The 19,320-nt window shown below is 37.7% G+C and overlaps 2 protein-coding genes across 5 annotated transcripts in view; one reads left to right on the top strand and one right to left on the bottom strand.

Annotated features, from left to right (window-relative positions):
• mllt11 (MLLT11 transcription factor 7 cofactor) overlaps positions 1 to 19,320 on the top strand; it is a 369,526-nt gene that overhangs the window by 158,338 nt on the left and 191,868 nt on the right. The window lies entirely within an intron of this gene.
• Positions 1 to 19,320, bottom strand: part of cgnb (cingulin b) — a 43,145-nt gene that overhangs the window by 23,628 nt on the left and 197 nt on the right. For all 4 annotated transcript variants that reach the window (NM_001442313.1, XM_087293727.1, NM_001044762.2 and 1 more), the window contains exons 2-4: positions 9,973 to 11,019; positions 8,132 to 8,232; positions 7,679 to 7,748 (exon numbers count right to left, since the gene is read on the bottom strand). In NM_001442313.1, the coding sequence (NP_001429242.1) occupies positions 7,679 to 7,748; positions 8,132 to 8,232; positions 9,973 to 11,013 (1,212 nt within the window). In that variant the 5' untranslated portion in view covers positions 11,014 to 11,019. The remainder of the gene's footprint in view (positions 1 to 7,678; positions 7,749 to 8,131; positions 8,233 to 9,972; positions 11,020 to 19,320) is intronic.

Below are 19,320 nucleotides of genomic sequence, written 5' to 3'. Positions count from 1 at the left end.
ATGTTCTCCCTGCGTTCGCGCGTGTTTCCTCCGGGTGTTCCGGTTTCCCCCACAGTCCAAAGACATGTGTTACAGGTGTATTGGGTAGGCTAAATTGTCCGTAGTGTACGAGTGTGTTTGGTTGTTTCCCAGAGATGGGTTGCGGCTGGAAGGGCATCTGCTGCCTAAAAAAAACATATGCTGGATCAGTTGCCGGTTTATTCCACTGTGGTGACCCCTGATTAATAAGGGACTAAGCTGAAAAGAAAATGAATGAATGAATAATAACGCGTATGGGTGTTTCCCAGTGTTGGGTTGCATCTGGAAGGGCATCCACTGCGTAAAACATATGCTGGATAGGTTGGTGGTTCATTCTGCTGTGGTGACCCCTGATTAATAAAGGGACTAAGCCAAAAAGAAAATTAATTAATAAAAAATAAGACGGCACGGTGGCTAACACTGTTGCCTCACAGCAAGAAGATCGCTGGTTTGAGTAGCGGCTGGGTCAGTTGACGTTTCTGTCTGAAGTTTCCCTCACAGTCCAAAAGACATGCACTACAGGTGAACTGAATAAGCTACATTGGTTGAAGTGTTTGTGTCTGAATGCGAGAGTGTATGGGTCCCAGTGCTGGGTTGTGGCTGAAAGGGCATCTGCTGCCTAAAAAAACATATGCTGGATCAGTTGGCGGTTTATTCCGCTGTGGTGACCCCTGATTAATAAAGTTTAAGGAAAATTAATGAATGAACGATTAGGAAGCTATAAATGACAAAAAAAATATTTTTATTAATAAGCATTATTAAACTGTTATTAAAAATATATATTTACATTTCTTAAAACTTTAAATCAAAGATCTTTTACTTTTATTATTACATATACTCAATATAGTTACACTGCCCTCTTTGTGATTTGATTTTCAATATTGTATTCTCAGCTACTCTTCTACCAACTAGCAAGATGCACTTTACATACTAGAGTTTTACTTTTAGGCCCTGTGGACAAAAAGTAATTCAACTTAAAACCAACGGGCCTTATCAAAGCAGAACACATGTAGCTTTGTTCATACAAGCTGTATAGCCCAAAACAAACATGCATATTTAAGAATGATTGGTTTCATACTTGGGGCTATGAATTCATCTTATGATAGCCTTGACATTCCCCTCAGGAATCAGTAGATCTCATCTATCATATCTACATTATACTAGTTATTCCTACTTTCAATCAACCCTTAAGTTAGTTATATTATTTCACATACTGTGGGGAGATTCTGAGTGAACGTTGATAGAGATGCATATGTAGATATAATTGTTGATTGCAAAGTGAAACAATGAAACATAAAACACCAATAATTTGATCTGAAACGTCTTTAAAATGCACAAACAGTTTGCCAGCTGTCCGCTCCTCAAATAACCCATCCTCTAGAATATCCCATCAGCCCATTCAACTGCTGCTGCAAGCATTATAATGACCACACACGGCCACTACCAGGTCATCTGAACTGACCTCTTGTGTTGCACGGTCTAAAGTTACTTCTTGAATAAAAAAAGAACACATTAAAGTACAAATAAGGTCATCTATACTTCTAGCACTAATGTTAATCGAAATAATTAAAATTCAGACAGCACTGGCTATTTACTTTTTTCCAACACCTTGTGATGCTTTGAACAATTAAGTTTAGCAAACGGAAAGTTTCTCTAAAATTACAATTATAATCATTTTCAAAAACGTACAAAAAGGTAACGCTCTCATTTTAACTCCTCAACCATCAAAAGCAAACCAAGAAGTGTAAAACAACTAACAAAAGTGCGAAACAATTGAACTACTATCAGCTCACTAGAGCTGAACAATATATCACTGCATCAACAAAACAGCAGTGTGCATCCATAATACTTATATTCCAGAATGTGAGTAGATCATGGGCAAATGCTAAAAAAAATGAGAATTATTATTACTACAACAACTACATTATTTATTATATTAATTCACTCAAACTAACATAGTAATTAATAAATTTTAAATGAATAACATAGTCAAATTTCATTTTATTAAAATAAACAAACATTTACCAGATGGGCGACGGAACAAATGACGGCGATGGCACGAGTGACGGGCGACAGAACAAATGACAGGCGATGGAACAAATGACGGGCGACAGAACGAATGGCAGATGACAGAATGGATGACAGAACGACTGATAGGCGACGGAACGAATATTAGATGACTGAATAAATGACAGACAACGGAACGACTGACAAATGACGTAACACATGACAGGTGACAGAATGAATGATGGACAACAGAACGAATGATAGACTGAATGATAGAAGACTGAACAAATTATAGATGCCCGAACAAATGACAGACGACTGAACAAATGACAGACAACAGAACAAATGATAGAAGACAGAACAAATAACAGAGGTATGACAAACAATGGAACGAATGACAGACGACGGAACGAATGACAGGCGACGGAACGAATGACAGGCGACAGAACGAATGACAGCCGACGGAACGAATGACAGGCGACGGAACGAATGACAGGCGACGGAACGAATGACAGGCGACGGAACGAATGACAGGCGACGGAACGAATGACAGGCGACGGAACGAATGACAGGCGACGGAACGAATGACAGGCGACGGAACGAATGACAGGCGACGGAACGAATGACAGGCGACGGAACGAATGACAGGCAACAGAACGAATGACAGGCGACAGAACGAATGACAGGCGACAGAACGAATGACAGGCGACAGAACGAATGACAGGCGATAGAACGAATGACAGGCGACGGAACGAATGACAGGCGACGGAACGAATGACAGGCGACGGAACGACTGACAGGCGACGGAACGACTGACAGGCGACGAACAATGACAGGCGACGAACAATGACAGGTGACTAAACGAATGACAGACAATGGAAAGAATAACAGATGGCAGAACAAATGATAGACAACAGAATAAATGACAGATGACAGAGCGAATAAATGATGGACAACAGAACGAAGGAATGATAGACGACGGAAAGAATGACAGGCAACGGAAGGAATGACAGATGACCAAACAAATGACAGACGACCAAACAATTAACAGAATGAATGAGTGACGACAGAATGACAGGCTTTAAAAAAAATGATGACCTGTCAGAACGAATGACAGGCGACAAAACTAATGATAAACAATGGAACAAATGGCAGACGACAGAACGAAAAGCAACCAACGGAACAAATGATAAATGACAAAACTTATGACAAACAATGGAATGAATGATGAATGACGAAATGAATGACAAACAATGGAATGGATAACAGATGATAGATCGATGGAACGAATGACAGGTGACAGAACAAATGATCGAATGACAGGCGAGGGAACGAATGACTGTGGACGGAAGGGATAACAGGTGATGAAACAAACGACATGGCGACAGAATGAACGACAGGCAACAGAATGCACGGTAGGCGACAAAACGAACGACAGGCAACAGAACGAACGACAGGCGACAGAACGAATGATGACCTGTTAGAACTAATTATAGACAACGGAACGAATAAAAGACTGAATGATAAACGACCAAACAAAAGATATATGACCGAACAAATGATGACAGAACGAATGAGAGACAACCATGGATCGATGGATGGATCTATATGGATCTTTTGAAGCAGATGCCAATATCAGGAAGCAAAAAAATACCAATATTAATATATCGGCCAATATACTTTATATGCATATTTATTATAGTACAGTCCAAGCCAAAAAGATTTTATTATTATTATTGTTAAATGTAAACATCTGAATCTTTTCTACCATTAAACTAATAATACAATAAAAAATAATGAGGAAAGCTTTATTTTTAGTGTGAAATACCCCTTTAAAAGCATCGCCTCTGCATAAACACCACATAGATTTACATAATCACCCTCAAACCACTGTCAAAAATCTCCCCAGCGTCTGACGAGGTTTACTCCACGCTAATGAGCTTAATTAACAACAGTCACAACGTCTCCCTGGCCACAACAACAGAGTTTATCACGCATGGACGAGCGCTCAGCGGGATATGACAGCACAGGAGGAGAGCCCATTAAAACGGCTTCCCAAACAGACATGCTGAGGGCCACAGGTCAAGGGAAACCCTCCCTCGCAGGTATCCATTTCCAGAGTAACTTCATTATTGATGGAGCAGAAAGAGCGAGCTCTCGACCACGGCAGACCTAATCAGCTTTCCTTGTTAAGGCGACGGTTGCCAAGAGACAGTAGGAGGATATTTTACACACAGGAAGCTTATGCAAACGTGCAGGCTAATAATATTATACAGACACGCACGTACACGCTTGTGTGCTAGATCAATCAGCATAAAGAAATACTCGGTGCTTAATGAGATTCACTTTAAAATAAAAATATTATTCGATTGTGTTCTTCTGTAGAACACAAAAGGAGATTTTTCTAGTCGCTTGTCAATCTAATAAATGAAAATAGGATTGGATCTATTAGGGAACAAAAGTGTAAAGATATTATTATGTACCATCAAATTGTCAAAGGTGTTATGAAGTGCTCTGAAATTGAAGGGGATGGAGCAGGGCATGTCAGATACTAGAGAGCATTTAATTGGTTATAATTTGATCCATTTAGGCGGAAGAGACAAATTTCAAGCTTTACATGTTTATATATCTGTTTTACATCTTCTAAGTGCAAATTTTGTCACTGTTTTGGGGCATACTAGCTTATAGATATCTTAGAAACTTACTGATAACACTGAAACTAACATCAAAAAAATGTATTTTAATTTCATGGGACCTGGTCATATAATAGATTTGGGGGCAACATATTTTAAAGATTTTTTACAAGAGATAAAATAAGTCTTCCACTCCTTCAAGTCTTCAACTCCACACCTAAACCCAACTATCACAGTTGTTACTGCATACACCTTCCCCAACCCTAAACCAAACCGCCAAAGTTATTAGCATCTACACCTAACTCAACCTAAACCCAACCATCACAGTTATTAACATCTACACCTAACTCAACCTAAACCCAACCATCACAGTTATTAACATCTACACCTAACTCAACCTAAACCCAACCATCACAGTTATTAACATCTACACCTTTCCCAACCCCAAACCCAACCACCATAGTTATTAAAGTTTATATCTATTCCACACCTAAACCCAACTATCACAGTTATTAACATCTTCACCTTCCCCAACTCTAAACCAAACCATTAAAGTTATTAACATTTACACCTACCCCAATCTAAACCCAACCATCACAGTTATTAACATCTACACCTATCCCAACCTTAAACCCAACCATCACAGTTATTAACATCTACACCTATCCCAACCATCACAGTTATTAAAGTCTATCTATTCCACACCTAAACACAACTATCACAGTTATTAACATCTTCACCTTCCCCAACCCTAAACCAAACCATTAAAGTTATTAAAGAGCCCATATTATGGGTTTTTGAAAATTCCCCTCCATGTAGTGTGTAACACAGCTCTAAGTGAAGTAAAGTATCCAGCTAAGGCTTAAATCTGTAAGAATACAGTGTTTAAAACTGTTGATTCATCTATAAAAGAGTCGACTCATAGTGCTTCAAACGAGTCGCCTTGATACCGATTCATTAGGTGTTTCGCCATGACGTACGAACGAAACCAAGTTATTCACGTGCACGCGCAAACCCGGGAGATTTCAAACCTGAGGCCCCGCCCTCTGACACAGAAACCCAGACACACACTCACACACACCCACAAACACACGCACACACCCACACACAAACATGCCGGTCGACTGAAGTCACACTGCAGATGGATATATTGAGTCTCTACCCAAAGATGAAACCTCAGCATTATAGCCAAGCAGTTGGAAACTACTGGAAACTTCTGGAAACTACATGCTACAAAGAATACTTCATCAGCGTTTGTTAAAGAAAGGATCAGTAAAGAGTAACTTACTGCTGGACATGTCAGGATGGATTTTTCTTCCTCCATTTCTCAAGTGTAAGTACGTGCGATTAAAGTTGCCTCGTTGACTCGAGCTTGCAAATGTATTTAGTTGTGATTTGTTACTTGTAACCGCGTGTACTGTATCAGGTTAACTGGCTATATTCTCTTATCGCGTGCAAAGTCACGTTAAAAACGCGACGCGTGCTGCTTTGTTAACGGAGCTCCGTGGACGATGAGAAGTGTGTGTGTCTGTGTGTGCGTGTGCGCATGCTGTCGTCCGGAGGTGTGTGTGTTTGTGTGTGTGTGTGTGTGTGTGTGTGTGCGCGCGCGTTGTCGTCCGGAGCAGGGTTAAGTGCGTGTGTGTGTGTGTGTGCAATATGTGTGTGTGTGTCTGTGAAAAGAGCAGAGTGAGAAGCTAGGAGATCTCCTCAACTGTTTTTGGAGTTTTTGCTCAATAAAATGGTTAGTCGTCTGAATTTTCAAGTCCATAGTCTGTATTTACATTGACCCACTGGCAGCTAAAATCCACGCCTACACTATCGAGCGTGCATGAACTGTGATTACTTTTATATTGCTGATTAGCTGTTTGGCTTTTCACTCTCTGACTGAAGGCAGTCGACCAATCGCAACAGGCTGTCATTGATCCAATCAGCGAAGATTAGATTCGCGCTAAGGAGGGGTTTGGGAACAAATAAATCACTGGACGATTCATACGGGAGTCGCTGGGATAATTAGGTAAAAATAAATGCAGATTATAAGACCACGAAAGTGTTTTTTTGACCTTGCATGCATATTAAACTGTTGTTGGAGACCCTTACAACCAAGATATGACCCTATTTCATGCATAATATGGGCTCTTTAACATTTACACCTACCCCAACCTAAACCCAACCATCACAGTTATTAACATCTACACCTACCCTAACCTTAAATCCCAACCATCACAGTTATTAACGTCTATACCTTCCCCAACCCTAAACCCAACCATCACAGTTATTAGCATCTACACCTACTCCACTGTTCATGTACAGCCACGAGATGTGGAGGCTTTCATACTTGACAAGTTTGTCATTGTACTGTTATTTGCATAAGTATTTAGTATAAGTGTTTCCACCCTCCTGCCAACAACATCTCGTTGTGACATCTTGCATGGTTCAATAGGATCTCAGTAACTACAAGTTAGGCCCTGTTTATGTTCCGCCTGATGGATTTAGGCATGGGCAATGTGGGCAATCGCAGCACCTTGCTAGGGATGGCACGGAGATATTACGGAAGGGTGGGGGGATGTGTGTGTGGGGGGGGGTTATGACAAACCAGTAATTTGGCGATAGTAGAGTATGGCGTTCAATAATTTGTTTTTGTAATATACACAGAGATAATAAAGGTATCATTTTTCAAATACTTGTATTTTTTATTCTATTTTCAAAGGTTTGCATTTTCAGGCTTCTTCATGAGTAACAGATATTAGTTAAAAATGATGATGTGCAAACAGACCCTCAAACTTTCTTTCACAAGCTTGCTCATTTCTTCACAAAGGTACAGCCTTAGAATATCTCCCTTTGTTATGTTCTCTTTTACAAAACACCAACTCAGAATCATGCAAACCAGGGACCGATATGCAAACCATAGGGACAACGACACCAACCCTTTATGGCTGTAGTTTCCTCATTCGGCAGACACTGCTGAGCTCTGTTCAGCACTGGGAAATGCAAACTGATTTATTGAACACGAGCATGCTTACCTTCACCCCACAGAACCTTTCATGAATGAGGCTTGCTTTTCGCTTGATGGCTTCCTCCTTCTCAATAGACCTAGTGTTCGAAAATATGAAAGGAAACTGAATGAGCTATAACTAGATTAGGGAACGTTCTAAAGAAAATGTGAGAGAGAAAAACTACAGTGCCAGAATAGTGTGGTTGCGATGGTTGCTAGGGTTTTCAGTGGCTTTAAACATGTTGATGAACACTGGTTGGATACTAGGATATTGCTGAAGACTAGCTTGCTTTTAGATGTTTGAATTCCATTAAGCTTATAAAATATGATTTAATTTCTTTCTCATGTCAATAATCCAAGAACACTGTGATCAGTAATGTTATAATGAGAAACAAAGCAGGATGAAGTATGTCTACTACAAATATATATATATATATATATATATATATATATATATATATATATATAGATAAATATTTACCCTTCTTTAAGTATGTTGTAAATGGCTTGTTTGGTCTGGTCATCCTCTCCATTTCCATTCTCTATACTTGTAGTCTGGCTCTTTATGAGGTCAGGGGTCACCTGAAAAAAAAGCCATGTCAAAGGTGCATAGCTGTTTTTTTTAAAATAGTAAACTACTTAGTTGTTACTACTTAGACAAACATATTTTGGCGTAACACTAAAAAGCAAAGGCAGATGACGCATGATTTGGATTGAGGTTTGATGAATAATTGACATGAATTTTGTTTAACTAAATGAACGAAAAGGGGTGGTATGGTGGCTTAGTAATTACACTGTCGCCTCACAACAAGAAGGTTGCTGGTTTGAGTCCTAACTTGGTCAGCTAACATTTCTGCTTGGAGATTGCACGTTCTCTCTGTGTTAGTGTGGGTTCCCTCTAGGTACTCCAGTTTCCCCCACAGTCCAAAGACATGTGCTATAGGTGAATTAAATAAACTAAATTGGCCGTAGTGTATGTGTGTGAATGAGTTTTTCCCAGTACTGGGTTGCAGCTGGAAGGGATTCCGCTGTGTAAAACATATGCTGGGTAAGTTGGCGGTTCATTCCGCTGTGGTGACACCAGATAAGTTAGGGGACTAAGCTGAAGGAAAATTAATAAATGAAAAGTCTGGTAGATATCATCAAATATTAGTCTGTTGTTTTTCAGTAGAAGATCCAGTTCTTTTAATTAAAGGGTTAGTTTGCCCAAAATGAAAATTCTGTAACTGAATATTCACCCTCATGTCCTTCCAAACAACAGAGACCTTTGTTCATGTTTGAATCACAAATGAAGACGTTTTGGATGATATCTGATAGATCCCTCATCCTCCATAGATGGCAATAGCTCACTCATTCAAAGTCCAAAGAGGTGCTCCTTTAGTGGTTCAGTTGAAATATCAGCCAGATAGCTGTGCACTATTTTTTTTCGGATGCCTGTGCATGACTTCCTCTGCTTCAAATAAAACCCAGGCATATACGAGATTTACGTCAGCAATGCGACCCACATTAAGAGTACAGCGCCATCATGAATGTGCGCCCTATACTGACACTGAGGAGAATAATTGCTGAATAAAGTTATTTTTGTTTCCAAAGGCCAAAGTATCTTCATTTGTGTTTTAAAGATGAATGAAGTGTCTGTTTGAAACTACATGAGGGTAAGTAATTATTGGCTGAATTTTAATTTATTTTGTGTTTATTTTGGCTTATGAGTTTATTAATCGGAGCCAAGGATTTGGTGTCTATAGCTGGGGCCTGATCCTCATCCAGTGCAGAAGAGGGAGGAGGGAAAGATCCATTTAGCCCTGTCCCATTCAGACTACTCCCAATCCCATTCTGTTTGACCTTCCTAAGGCCTGGTTCATTAAAAGCATCATTGTCCTTTTTGTCTAACTTGGGAGCAAGAGCAGACGGGGTGAAGCGTTCTGTAGTCCTGGGCTCGGCTTCACCTTGAGTCCCTGCCACTAAGAGTACAGCGCCATCATGAATGTGCGCCCTATACTGACACTGAGGAGAAGAATTGCTGAAGAAAGGTATTTTTGTTTCCAAAGGAAAAAAAAAGTATCTTCATTTGTGTTTTGAAGATGAACGAAGTGTCTGTGGTTTGAAACTACATGAGTGTAAGTAATTATTGGCTGAATTTGAATTTATTTTGGGGGTGAACCATGTCTTTAAATACTACAAGGTAAAAGTTTTGTTGACAAATAAGCATGATTAAGCTAATAAATCACAGCAAGATCAACAACAATCCTTTAGGAAGATACGATAGGTTGAGTTTTGATGCCAAGGTTAAGCAACAATACAAGTAAGAACTTAAGGGCTCACTGGTTTCTTTGGTACAGCAGGTGGTGCCTCCTTGGGTGCAAACAGCTTTGGTGATTGGTTGAAAGCAAGAGGTTTGAAATTGGGGATAGCAGCCACTTTAGCTACAGAGGTGGCATCTCGTCCCAGACTACCAGTTGATGATGGTTTTGTTGAGTTGAGTTTGGGTACTGTAGCTGAAGTATTGGGGGCATAGGGGTTTATTGTTGGCGAGGTTGATGAGGCCTCTTCAGAAGGTTTGTTGAGAGCATCTGCACTCTGAGAGCGAACTCTGTTATCAAGGCGTGGCCGAGTTTGGGCTTCCGAGTTAAGAATATCACCGGAACCACCACCGCCACCACCAAAGCGGCTAATGAGTTTATTAATCGGAGCCAAGGATTTGGTGTCTATAGCTGGGGCCTGATCCTCATCCTGTGCAGAAGAGGGAGGAGGGAAAGATCCATTTAGCCCTGTCCCATTCAGACTACTCCCAATCCCATTCTGTTTGACCTTCCTAAGGCCTGCTTCGTTGAAAGCATCATTGTCCTTTTTGTCTAACTTGGGAGCAAGAGCAGATGGGGTGAAGCGTTCTGTAGTCCTGGGCTCGGCTTCACCTTGAGTCCCTGCCTGTCCATCACCAGGTGGCCTCCTTAAGGGGCTCCCAAAGTCCTCATCTGGAGAACTAGGTTGGTCAGTAGGGTTATAAGAACCTTGGGGAGTCCTAGCCCCTTCCCTTTGTCCCAGAAGCAGGGTGTTATATGGGGATGTCTGAGAGACAACTGGGGGTGCGCTCTGAATTTGTGGTTGAGTCTTCAGTTGTACTCCATAAGAGTCCCCCTTTTCTCCATCCTGGAGCACCACATAGGGCTGTCCTGAAATGCCTTGAACTCTCACAGCTACTCCATACTTAGATGGCGAAGAAGTCCCATTGCTGACGCCACCAACTCCATTGGCCAGTCGACTCTTGTCTGGAAACCCTCCGCCAGCATCATCCAAATCTTTGATGAAGCGAATCTGGACACCATAGTCTAGAGGGGGCTTCCTGTCCGCAGAGAGGGAACTCATGACCTGCTGTGGAACCGAGACAAAAAAATGCAATTAGTCTGTGCAGCAGTCCATTTAGAGAATGAGGTAAATGGCTAGACTGTCTCATGAACTAACTGAAATGCTTAAAGAGGAGACGGACAAGCAAGTACAGCAAGTAAACTACATATTATATGTTTCATAAATGAACAATGTATTTGTTCGACATCCTGTCTGACTAACAGACTGTATGATTTTAAGATTCTATAGTAGGTTACATATACTTTTCACAACTCGCGTGAAGATAATTATTGCACTTTAATTCATGTAAATTTTAGATGTTACCTAGTATGACAACAAAATGTCGTCAATGTTTTTTGTTTAAACAAAATCTATATCCAGTTTTCTTATGGTTACGGAAAACCCAAACAAACTTTTGTATTATTTAGTCCAATCTTTTTGATGTGGCTTTTATCGTCTTTTAAAATGTGTGTTAATTTTTAGAGCTGGGCATATTAATTGAAATCGACATTAGGAACCTATAAATTGATCACATTTTTCCAGATCAATTTTTTCAATTACTTTCCCTAATCCATGTGGAGTCACATGACCCCTTTCTGTTCAGGCTGATTTATAATTCTGTGTCGTACACACATGTATGGTCCAGCGCAGCCTTCACGTAGTCGCATACGCGCAAACCTCTTGAAAAATGTAACTACACGTCACACATTTGCACTACATTGACGATTATTGGAAGCTGCACCAGATATGCCTTGAGACGACATTTTTTATTACAATAAAATTATTAGCTACATTAAAATATTTGTTAATAGAAGATTCAAGAACTGCGCTGTTTAAAATATTATTCAGAGTATACAAGAATTATTTTATTTAGAAGAGGCGCTGCTTATTTTCTACTTTTAAAAACATTAAAAATAATTTATTTTGGTACCAAAAGTGCAAAATTATTTGTTTTCCATTTTTTAAAGAAAAAAAAGAGACTGTTGGTTTTAGGCAATGTGTGTTTTTAGCTCAGTTGTTTAGCGTTGATGTTCAATAAATAATCATAGAGATTCAATTAGTGTGTATTTCCTTCAATTTTTTAAAAATCAAGTAACGCAACCTTCATTCAGAAAGTTTTCATGGCAGGAATCTTTCAACAATAAATATAAAATTTAAAAATCAACAAACAAAATAAAACATAAATTAAATAAGATTTTTTTTGTGTTAATACATGATAAAAATTCTAAAAACTTTTCTGGTTTCACTTTGTTAAAAATGTCCTTAAAAGAGTTCATTTCATAAAAAAGTCTTCTAGAATCAGTGAAGTAAAATGTGTTTTATAGTAAGAGGAGTTTTGCAGCACAAACACTGAGTAGGGTTTTCACCTTGGAGCAAAAAACCATGTGTTATACTTGTATGCCCAATACGACAACTGGTAAAAACTACTTGATCAAATCGATTGTTAAAATGTCTTAAAATCCTGTCCGAAATTTCAGGTTGGATTTAAAAGCGAGTGAAAGAGAGGCAAAGCTAAAATTGCTTTTAAAGTTTACCCATCAAATATAGCGTCAAGTATAAGTCAAGTTCATCTCAAATATATTCAAGTACACAGATAATTGTTAAACTAATTTTCATGACTTTTCAAAAACATTTTGGGTTTATTCGTTTTTCCAAAACGTTTTCATGCCTAGAAAATGCCTTTTCAAAATTTCATGATTTCGAGATTTCATGAGGCAAACATTTTATAACATAAACAAATGAAAAAATCATTCATTAATCGTGATCAAGTTAAAACGTTCAATTAATCGAGATTTTGATTTTAGGCCAAATCGCCCAGTCCTACTAGTCTAATAATAATACCAATTTCCCAAGAGACTTTCTGATATAGTGTCACACCTTAGTAAATAGAAATATGAAGCAGTTTTATACATGACACAACTATCAGGTGTCGTCACAGGTATTGAAAGTCTCACATGTGAAAAGAGAAAGATATTGTTTGTATGTGACAAACAGGTGTGCCTGCTGGTAACAGCAGGTTCTAGCACATTCCACTCCGGTTCACGACTTCCTAAAACAGTTTCATTACACAAGTGTGCTAACATTAGCTCAACAGCCCCTTATCTCCATGTAGGCAACATTCTACAACTCGCATTAAACCACTTTACAGCATAAACTGCATGTTTACACATCAAAGAAGTGGAGTCCAGACCGTGGAACAACTGAGCTACTGGTGTTTAAAGAGACGCATGTGTGCTCTATTGTACAAACCAAGTGATGCAGAAAACATTCACAGCTATGCAGGGCATCATCTAAAGCCCTTGTTAGATCTCCACATCAGATTGGATGTTGCTTAAAGTTTTGAAGCCACTTCTACCTCCAAGTCAAGAATTCTAAAGTGGTTATAAGTAGTATGTTGCATTGCGTGTTAAACACCAACTTATAATGCACCAGCATCACGCTTTAGGCAAAAACTGTGAGATGTAATATAACAGTCCATAAACTCCGGTCTATCAATGAATAACTACTTGAAAGGAAGGGATTTGGTTACATTATAACTGTCAGCAGCCCTGTTGAGGCATTAGGTCTGATTAGCTACTGAAAGTCAACTATTGTCTTCCTCACATAGACAGGATTCCAGGCATTCCTGCAAATTGGAACCCACCATGTGATCATCAGATAAAAAATCATCAGTTGAAAGGAGATGAAACTGTACATTTTGAATAGCGTATGCATTTGAATGAATTAAATACAATATGGAAGTCACATTGGTGTACGCATCTCCAAAAAAGCAGTACTAACCCTTCTTCAAACCACAAATCTCTTTGATAACAGTGTCTAGAATGACGAATAAGCACCGTGTGAAAAGCCCTTATGTGTACGTCTGCCAAAGTCTAAAGCTCTGAACTCTGGATAGGCATGTGGACGTGATTCTGATTCTCACTATCCGAAAAACTCAAGATCCCACCTGCTATTAGAATGGCTGTTTGTTCTTGGAGGAATGTAGACTCAATCAGCAGTTTTCTGTGCTATTATCCATTCATGCGGTAAAGTTAAAGAGATAGTTCACCCAATATTGACAATTCGGTCATCATTTACTCATCCTCAATTTTTTTCCAAATCTTTACTGATATTCTGAAGAATGATGGAAAAAAGCAGCCATTGACTTCTATAGTATTTCTTCCATTGATGTTAATGGCTGTTTTGCCTGTGGTCTTCAGAATATCTTTGTTTTGTTGTGTGCAATGTGAGAAAGAAATTCAAAATGTTTTGAACCACTCAGGTGTGATTAAATGATGAGGAAATTTTAATTTTTTAGGTGAACTAGGTCATATTTACTGTTGTATTCTCCACTTAGAAACTCATATGACAATTAACTACAAAAACTTGTATTATTATGATTATCTTTAATAATTAATGTCTAATAATTTAATAATTAATAAAAGTCTTTCATGGAGTCTTCTGTCATCTATATCACAAAATCTATTTTGATTTGTATTTATTCATTCATTCATTTTATTTTTGTCCTTTTATTAATAAAGATTCACCACAGCGGAATGAACCGCCAACTTATCCAGCACATGTTTCATGCAGCGGATGCCCCTCCAGCCGCAACCCATCTCTGGGAAACATCCATACACACCCATTCACACTCATAGACTACGGACAATTTAGCCTACTCAATTCACCTGTACCACATGTCTTCGGACTGTGGGCAAAACTGGAGCAACCGGAGGAAACCCACACGAAAGCAGGGAGAACATGTAAACTCCACACAGAAACTCCAAGCTGACCCAGCCATGGCTCGAACCAGCAACCTTCTTGCTGTGAGGTGACAGCACTACCTACTGTGCCACTGCGTCGCCCAATTTGTATTAATAAGTGTTGATTTTGCCAGATAAATTAATACTGCAGATATTGCATAAGTTACATTATTACTCTACATTTTGACATACATCTGACAACAAAACAAACAGAAATGTGGATATTTTTCACATAGTATTTGTGTTTGAACAAACTCCATATCAGATTTGGTGAAACGTGTCAATCCAAAGCTCTCAATCCTGGTGGTTTAAGATGAGAGTGCAGAATTTAGTTATTTTGCATGACAACTCTGCAGTATTTTCAGTGATTATTTAATCTCCTTTGATTGGCTACTAAATTTATAAGCTCATCATATTTGGATGGAATTAGTTATAATTGTCAGCAATGCAAAATCTGCGTATTAAAATGCTGAATCCAAAGTAGACTGAAGCATTACATTCATTTTCATATTTAACTTTATTCGCAATAGCCATAAGTGCTTCGTTTAACTGTGCATGGATATTTTTTGCCCTCTGTGGGTCATTTTTGTTCATTTTGGTAGCATCTTTGCTTCAAGCTGTATTACATTTCCAAGCCGTGGCTTGTTGTTCTCACATGCTTTATGTTGTCAAAACAAACTGCGACTATAGTTCATGAGGTCAAATTTTATGACAAGCATCCCTACGTTTTCTAAATTGATCCTCAATTTTACTGCATTATTGTTTTAACATCTTAATTAGCCTAACTTTTCACTTTAACTACATTATAAAATATATGTTATATATTAATTTGTTAAATTACACATAATTTTGGATATTAAAATTAGGGGTGGCCGATATAGAAAAAATATCATATCACGATTTTTCTGGGGAAATCAGGATTCACGATTTTTATCCCAATTCTTTTTCCAAGTTGGTTTTTTAAGACTATTTTGCAAATTACAAAGGTACAATACAACCTAACTAATGTCCCCATATAAAAATATACTCTTACCATTTATGTTTAAGAATATATGGCGATACAACTATTTTTCTGAAAAAGTATATTGTGGGGCGAAGCAGTGGCGCAGTAGGTAGTGCTGTCGCCTCACAGCAAGAAGGTTGCTGGGTTGCTGGTTCGAGCCTGGCTCAGTTGGCGTTTCTGTGTGGAGTTTGCCTGTTCTCCCTGCGTTTGCGTGGGTTTCCCCCACAGTCCAAAGACATGCGGTACAGCCTGGTGAATTGGATAGGCTAAATTGTCTGTAGTGTATGAGTGTGTGTGAATGTGTGTGTGGATGTTTCCCAGAGATAGGTTGCAACTGGAAGGACATCCGCTGCGTAAAAACTTGCTGGATAAGTTGGCGGTTCATACTGCTGTGGCGACCTCGGATTATTAAAGGGACTAAGCCGACAAGAAAATGAATGAATGAAGTATATTGTGCAGTAATTTTGATTATACAAAACTTTTATCTCAATGCAATTGATTGTCAATAAAGAAAAAAAAACATTTGTTATGGTTTGATGGCTCTATGCCTTTTGATTACTTTGTTTGAATGTTAGGATGATGTCAATGACACTGCACTCGAAAATAAAGACAGGTAACTTAACTTTTAGAAAAGTCCTCCATACGTCACCACTTTCACCAGAAGGTCCAGTTAAGACGTTAAATTTAAAGTTGATCAAAAGAAACCATTTTTTTAAAATAAAACATGCATAAATATTCAATAAAATACACCTAAGAAACAAATAACAAATTAAATAAAAACAATAAATAAATAAAAAAAGTTATTTCCCAATAATTTCTCTTTCTTGGAAACTAAAATCAAACCACAGTCAAATAAATACCTAAAAATACATTTTCCACTCTGCGGGTAGGATTCTGCAGAAACAGAAAAGCATATGAAGTCAACTATTCATGTAAATGTGTTCCCACTAAATGTACTCAGAACAGATTTGTGAGATACTAACAATCCATAGATTTAAATAAAAGAAACAAAGCAATCGTTGCACTGAACTGTGAATGTTATAAGATATAAATATGTTATATAGAAATATAAAAGTACAAAAGGAAAAACACGATTATTTTGCTTGTTTTAAGGAAATGCTCACTTAATTCTGACTTATTATTTCTTTTCAAGACCATATTTTTGCTTGTCTAGAAAATGCATCTTGATTAAAAAATTTTTAGTTATTTGGACTAAAACCATGACAAAACTAAGTAAGTAAGAAAAGCATTTTTTTTTTTTGCAGTGTACCACTCTCTTTGAAATATTAGTACCCTGAAGATACTTGTGTCTAAAACTTGTTGGCTTTAATCCATTAATTGCTATCTTGATTGATGTGACTGTCAGAAAAATGCTATTTATGTCAAATATGCAAACACAACAACTTAAACATGGGCATCTTTCACTTTTTACATTCCAAAAAAAAAATCACCAAACATGGTCTAAAATTTAATAAATGTTTAATAATTTAAATCAACCCAAAAAGTATTTCTGAAAAAGTGGCATATTTCAATATCATGTTTGTTTTCGCTAACAATTTTCTAAGCTATACTTTAATTGTTTTTTCTCATCTAGTCACACTGTTGTTGTTGTTGTTGTGTGTGAAGTCAGTTCTCCTCAAGTTCACACAGGTGTCAGCAAAAAGGAAGAAAACATCAATTATGAATGTTCCACAAACATTTGACCACCAGAAAGTATCAAAACAATGTTCATCTTCCATTTCAGGACGTAATGTTTAATTTGAGTTATTTTACTATTTTAAGCGTTCAGTTTTTCTTTTATTCTACTTATGATTATGCTACTTTGATGGGATTTTTTATTAATAACTTTTTTAGACCAGTGGATAATGGGTAAAGAATAATAAAACACAACATTTTACTACAACCATGTAAAGGATATGTATAAAAACAAATATCACTTGAGACAAGAGATGCTCCATGTTTTATTGTCATCTTTAAAAGTCAGTCCCACACAGTAAAGAAATGCTGGGTTCCACACAAACTCTTCATGTTGTCCCAACACAAATCAATTAATTTAACTTAATCACTTTTACAAATTTAAGTGAATTGAACTGAAAACAATTAAGTTGTCCCACCAAAAATCTTAAGAATAGTGTTGTTTCAAGTCATTTTAAATGAGCAGTTTGAGTAGAGTGCAACTGTAAGCTTATATCAATAGCACTGCAATAACTAAATATTTGTAAGCTTTCTGCTTGCTTATTGTCCCTGTAAGGAATTCCCCAGCTAAAGAAACATGATAGTTTTTGGCACATTTTTCTGATTAAAAAACCTTTTATGTACCTTGGTTATTTGATATGCACGCTAAGAAACAAGACCAAGAATATTTATTTTGAAACCAATGTTTTGAAACAGATCTTTAAAAACTACACGTGTTGTGTGCTTATTGATTATGATTTGTTAATTATAAAACCTGCAAGTGTGTTATACTCTAAAAGGACAGGGTATAATTTGGGTTTCAGGCTAGATTTGAATTACTGTAATTCACAATGCCAATCCAGTATGTTCCAGTTACACAGTGTTGGAAATAACCAGGAGCGAAATATTCAATTACACCGAGACGGGCACTTTTTAGAGGAGCTCTTTTTCAGGGTTTCTGCAGGTTTCACCAAGTCAAATTTAAGACCTTTTTAAGACCATCATCAATTAAATTTTAGACTTATATAGGGCTTAACGCTAAGGCTTTTTTAAATGGCCCAGCAGATTTGTTTTACTTGCCACATCAAAAAACTAATCTTTATTAGTTATTTCCTAGCCACATTTTCAAATTAACGTCAAAACAAGCAGACCCTAGTTGTATACATACTAACTTAAAAAAAAGCTATTTAAAATAAAAGCTTAAGTAAACTAAATGTATGCTCAATAAACTGTTATAGTATTGATTATAAATTGAGTTTTGCTAAAAGCTTTATTGGGATGTATTGATGGTGATTGGATGTAATTCGATGTAAATCGATTTGGTATCTTTACATAAACAAAGGAAAATTAAGACCTAAAATACAATATTTCTGTGAATTTAAGACATTTTAAGACCTTGCAGAAACCCTGTTTTTGTCCTTGAGTTTTACAAAAATGAATTAAAAAGACGAGGAAGCACAGGCAAAAATGCAGAATGGAAGGATTTTTTGGTACTGTTCAAATTGCGTCACACCCACTCAGCAAGTCAGTCAGGCAGTATCGGTGGGACCGAAACCAGCATGTTATTTTAATACACAGGGTTAAAGTTACATAAAACCACACAAAAATAATAAAGATTCAACGTCTGCATTTTTTACTTATTGATTAGTTTTCTGTGTTATAGATATAGACTTACAATAAACAAAAAACGATGCTAATCATCATCACAGGAGATCATTTTGACTTCATTATTTAGGAAGACAACAGACCGCGCATCCTCACTGTAATCCAGTCTGCAGCTTTCACACAAAGCAACAGGTGTTTATCTGCTTCGCTCAGCAGAACTTGTTTGTAAATGTGAAAGCCGTGTGATTATGGATTATAACAACTCAAATGTTGGGTTCAACCCCGCAGCCATGGGCAGCAGCA

This window comes from Danio rerio, chromosome 19 (assembly GCF_052040795.2).
Source record: "Danio rerio strain M-AB ecotype USA chromosome 19, GRCz13ab, whole genome shotgun sequence".
In the NCBI taxonomy this organism is placed as follows: domain Eukaryota; kingdom Metazoa; phylum Chordata; class Actinopteri; order Cypriniformes; family Danionidae; genus Danio; species Danio rerio.
This window is presented reverse-complemented; position numbering and strand designations above follow the sequence as displayed.